At 49.4% G+C, this 5,303-nt stretch overlaps 1 protein-coding gene across 1 annotated transcript; it reads left to right on the forward strand.

The window, feature by feature from the left end:
* STBD1 (starch binding domain 1) lies at positions 1-3,012 on the forward strand. The gene is made up of 2 exons (XM_034772672.1): positions 1-280; positions 1,663-3,012. Exons 1-2 carry the CDS (start codon positions 16-18, stop codon positions 2,508-2,510), a joined length of 1,113 nt encoding a protein of 370 aa, XP_034628563.1. The 5' UTR covers positions 1-15; the 3' UTR covers positions 2,511-3,012.
* The last annotated feature ends 2,291 nt before the right edge of the window (positions 3,013-5,303 follow it).

Raw genomic sequence — 5,303 nt, forward strand, 5'->3', positions numbered from 1 at the left:
TTCCGCATCCCAGCCATGGCGCAAGGCGACTCCCCGCTGCCGGCCCCGCGGCTGGACGCGGCCTCCCCGGCGCAGCCCGCGGGCGAGCCGCTGGTGGGGCTGTGGCCGGCGCTGCTGGTGGGGCTGGTGGCCGCGCTCCTGGCCTGGCTCTGGTACGGCCGGGGCGGGGAGGAGCCGCCCGCGGGCCCCGAGACGCGGGGCGGCAGCAGCAGCAGCGGGGCCGCCTGCCAGGAGCCGCCCGCGGGCGCCGAGCACTGCGGAGCTGCGCCACCAGCAACAGGTACCGGCCCGGGGCCCCCCGTCCCCGGGGGCGCCGCACACGCGGGGTGCGGGACGGGGTGCGGGTGCCTGTCCGCCCCCCACCCGCCCGGGGCTCTGCCTCCCCGGGCCAGGGTCCCTGTCCCCGCTCCCGAGGCGGCCGGCGCACTGGGCTGGCGTCTCCCCAGTGCCCGGAGCTGCGGGCACCTTCCCCGGGCTGCTGCAGTGCGGCGCTGCGAGGCGTGGTGCAGAGCGCGGCCCCGGGCGCTGCGGGGAGATATGTGGGTGCGATGCTGCTTCCCCGCCCGTCCCCGCTCCGGTCTGGGGGAGCAGCCGGCGCTGCCGAGCCCCGCGGGCGGCCCATTCGCCCGGCCAGACAGCTCCGAGCCGGGGGTGTGGGGTGAGTCATGTCTCCTCCGGGCTGCCCCTGCCAGGCGGACGTGCGGGAGCTCAGCTGCCGCTGCTCCGGGCTGGCAGGGTTGGGCGGCTGGCCCCTGGCTTAGAAACACGCTGCAAACTTTTCTGTGACTCCTCTGCAGAGGTGGGGCAGGCGGCAGGCACGTGGGCTGGGGATTGTTTTTTCCTCCTGGTTACAAACGTCCCTCCCCAGTAGTAGAGCTGTCGTAACACAGAGGGTCACTGGGCTCCCTAGTGTTGGGGTGGATCAAATAGGAGCTTGACTCAGCCAAATAGAGTAGCTCAACCTTGGAGGTGGGAAACAGCTAAAACTGTGGGCCTGAAAATCCTCTAGCAGGCTTGTAGCTTGCGCTTCAGAGCTGCTAAGCGACCAAAACACACATCTGAAGCTACTGGAAACTGGGGGTGCTTGGCATTAATAGCCAGAGACTATTTCAGGGACAATATATATGGCTAGAAAACTAAAAGCATGGGGGGGGGGGGAAGAAACTTTGGTAGGAGAATGTTCTAGGGTTTTGTATCGAGAATATAAATATTCAGCATTTCTAGAGCTGCATGTCAAACAAGAGTTGACTTGCCTAACTGGTTGTGAATAGGTGATCTTTTAAAAAAGGAGGGGGACTCCCACAAGAATAGTGGATGCTTTGAATGTTCTGAAGTTAGGACTGTCTAGTAAATATACTGATTTGTAGAGATTGGGTTTATGCGGTCTTGGCAGGGAGTACTGATCATAATCTAGCCTTAAAGAGCAAGGACAAACTTCAAACAAGTCTTGTAAGAATGTTTGCGTAATGTAACTGTAGTACTTGGATATATAATTTGCTTCCATTATTAAAAAAAAAACCACTTGCTTAGTAAATTGGAACAGCAGTGTCTAGAAAGTAACTTAAGTCTTGAGAGTTGTGAACACTTTCAGTTGCCTAATGCTGAAACCAAGAGGCTGTCTGTTTCTGGTTAACTAAGTATTTTAATATTGTGTTTAATTAGAGCCTCTCCTGGAAAACAGTGAGTGTACCCTGTTGGAAACGACTGCCAGCGTCCTGTCCAGCCCTCCAGAGCCAGTAGAGAGTCTGGCAACTACCCCAAGAGAAGAACATGTCCCATCTCTAAGTGATGGTGTTTCTGGAGAATCTCCTGAAATGGAGTTACTGGTCAAAGAACCTACCACCCTGCTAATGAATTACCATGAATACTTAAGCAATGAAACCCTTGGTTCCTCTACAGTGGAATCAGCACTATTAAAGGGACAGGAGAGTGAGACACGGTGTGGGGACACTTTGGCCGAAGCATCTCCTTCTAGTGACATGCATGAGGACAAAAGTGAAGAACAGTCAGGTCAGACACTTGAGTATCAGGACTTGGTTGATCATGAGGAATGGGAAGTTGTTCCTGAAGACTCAGCCTGGGGAGATGCTAGTAAAATCAGTAGTGCAGATGACTCCGACACCAGTATAGGCCAAGGCAACAAGGAATTGGAACAAGTAGACTTCCTTGAGGCTGATTCAAAAGCAAAGAGGGTTGCCGCTGTGCCCCCAATGCCTCAGAATATCCACGTGAACTTCCGTGTGCACTACATCACTCACATCGATGCTCAGCTGATTGCTGTCACTGGTGACCATGAGAGTCTTGGTCACTGGCACAACTATGTACCACTCAAGTGCGACAAGGATGGGTTCTGGTCTGATACTGTTATCTTACCAGCAGATTCCAAAATAGAGTGGAAGTTCATTTTGGTGGAGAATGGGAAGGTCACACGTTGGGAAGAATGTAACAACAGAACCTTAATGACGGAACATGAAGATAGAACCGCCCATCAGTGGTGGGGATATCATTAAACAGGATCTCAGTGGAAGCTACTGACCCAGCAAAGAAAATGCTTAGACTAAGCATGGGGGCCTCTAATTTTATTCCAGTTTCCAGCAGAACCTTCTTGGATAGTAGACCTTACTGTACATCATATACCAATCCCTGCTAGAAGTGTCTGATCCACCAATCTCTCCTCTGCTATAGTTAGTTATGGCTCTAGGAAGGGATCCTCAATGTGAGGAGACTCATCAGTTGAAGCCCAACCAAAATCTGCCTAATGATATCCAGGCAGATAGGAAAGCAAGAGCAGCACTTCAGACAGCTCCTTGTGTCACGTTAAATCTTGACGCTAAATTTGACTTTGTATGAATGGGGCAGTGGGATGAATTTTTGTACGACTGGCTTAAGGTTTAAGAGCGGACTGAATGCAAGAGGAGGTGTAGCTAACTACACTGCACTTGTGGCTTGCTATAAAATGTTTTTAATTTATTGTACTGTACAATTAAGCAATAAACGTAATATATTTTCAGATTGACAGTCCTTCATGTTTGACCCTTAGACATAACCTTAGTTGTCTTAAAAGGTTAATTCAAAGTAACTGGACCTGCTTCCTTTGAGATCCCAGGTGTTCCCTGACAGGTGCTCTGGACCTTTATGGAGGAAAGAGGGCCTGATCCCCAAAGTCTCCCCCCCTCTTCCTCAGCCCCACCCTCCTATCTGAAAAGGGAATAGTTGGCCAGCCTGAAAGCTCAGATTATCATGGTGGCCTCCAGAAGGCTGAAGTTCAGGAGTGACCACCTGACATGTTTAATAAGTGACTTTCCTCTCACTGGGAACAGGTAGGGGTTTCCAAATGAACTTTGTAATTGTTATCTTGGGTAGTGGGAAGGGAAAATCAATCTGTAGTGTTTACATTTAAAACAAAACAGAGGGAGTACTCTGCTCTAGAAGCTAACCAAGGCAGGGATTTCACTCCTAAACACTAGTGTCATTTAGTTATACATGGGTTAAAAAGATTTTCTTACCTTGTAAATGAGCCTTCTGCATGGAAGGACCATGTGGGCTGCTCACAAGAAGCCCGGGTACCTCTAATGTTTTGGCACTTCAACTTCTCTGCTGCAGTTGGCACCTGCTCTCCAGTCCAATGATTCGCTAGCATAAGACGTGCTTCTAGGTTGGTTGTTAACCCAACTAGAACAAAGCCAGGGTGGGTTTCCAATTTGGGAGGTGGGAGCTGCTACCCTGCCAATTGACTTTTCTGTGTCAGACTAAAATGTTTATCTAGTGCCTAGTTACCTGTACTATGCAGAGGATTGTGGTTTGCAGAGTGTACTCTTGTACAGCTGAAGGCAGACTCCACCCCCCCCGCACTTAAAATAACATGCAAAGGTGTGTTGTAAGTTCCAGGTTACTACCTGGGCAGATCTCGTCTGCCAAAGCAGACTTTCTTGACTCATAAGCATGGCCATGAATTTGGTAGGGCCCTAAAAATGCATAAGGGACTGTGGAAATCTGGTCTTTTCTATGCTTTTACCCCTATACTATACAGATTTCATGGGGGAGACCAGGGTTTCTCAAATTTGGGAGGTCCTGACCCAAAAGGGAGTTGCAGGAGGGTTGCAAGGTTACTTTTGGGGGGTGGGGGATGGTGTCATGGTATTGCTACCCTTCTACACTTCCTCCAGAACTGGGCGGTTGGATAGCAGTGGCTGGTGGCTGGGTGCCCATCTGTGAAGGCAGTGCCCCACCAGCAGCAGTGCAGAAGTTTTGCAACCCCCCCTCCTCCGCACAACTCCTTTTGGGTCAGGACCCCTACAATGACAACACAATGAAATTTCAGATTTAAATAGCTGAAATCTTGAAACTTGTGATTTTTAAATTCTAGGTCTGTAAAATTAACCAAAATGGACTGTAAATTTGGTAGGGCCCTCCTCCTAAGCTTCCTTCTCAAAGAGGAGAAAGGAGACATGCTCTGACTATCTAATCAAGGCAAAGATATTTTTTCACCCTATCCAGTCCCTTTCAAGAGCACGATTTTAAAATATTCCTGGTCCTAGGCAAATAGAATGACATTGTCATTGGATGTGGCTAGGGCAAAGGACTTCCTGGGAGAAGTAAGGTCGCAGCAGACAGAAGTAGTGAATTTTCTGGTTCTCATGAAAGTTGGGCTGAACCATGCATTGCTTTATGCAAACTCAGAAAGGTTTGAAGGTTAGATGGAATATATGGGCCCAAAGAGTCAAAGATGTTGACATGATCCTGTTATTGTCCAGCACTGAAAAAGGTTTGGCTATACAGAGACCTTGGCCCGTTTGTTGCCATAGTAACACACGGTTGAATCTTTTTTACGGTTTCTTTTCCCTTTCGCTGTAGTTTTTTACACTGAGAAACCACTTTTCTTTTTTTTTTTTTGAGTGGTAAAGATACTAATAACTGTCCTTTTTGGGTGGGGAAAGAGAAATTAGTTGAAATGGGCTGTTACAGTCCAATCCTGTTTTCTAAAAGACCAAACAAGATAAACACCCACGAGCAAGGAAAGAGAAGAACTGCAAAGAGAAAATGCAACTTCTGTCCCTGATGTGGACTCACTAGTAACCTCGCTGCTGGAAAAACCCAGGTATAGTATGTGATATCAGCCACTCCAAGACTTGGCACACCTGTACCAGCATCAGGCTGTTCAGGGCATTGCTTTTAGCTGTCTTTCTCATCACAGGCTTACAGCAGTGTTGCAAAATAGTCTTGACTGGCTAAGCCAGACTCCTGTTAGAGGGCTAGGAAAGAGAAGAAATAAGGTGGGGAAGGAAAAGGATACAAAAAGGGGG

Source organism: Trachemys scripta, chromosome 5 (assembly GCF_013100865.1).
Source record: "Trachemys scripta elegans isolate TJP31775 chromosome 5, CAS_Tse_1.0, whole genome shotgun sequence".
In the NCBI taxonomy this organism is placed as follows: domain Eukaryota; kingdom Metazoa; phylum Chordata; order Testudines; family Emydidae; genus Trachemys; species Trachemys scripta.

What these genes read in the sequence shown, in the direction of transcription:
- STBD1 (XM_034772672.1), top strand. Translation starts at nt 16, where the DNA reads ATGGCGCAAGGCGACTCCCCGCTGCCGGCCCCGCGGCTGGACGCGGCC. An exon ending in AGCTGCGCCACCAGCAACAG is followed by an intron (nt 281 to 1,662) that starts GTACCGGCCCGG and finishes GTGTTTAATTAG; the next exon opens with AGCCTCTCCTGGAAAACAGT.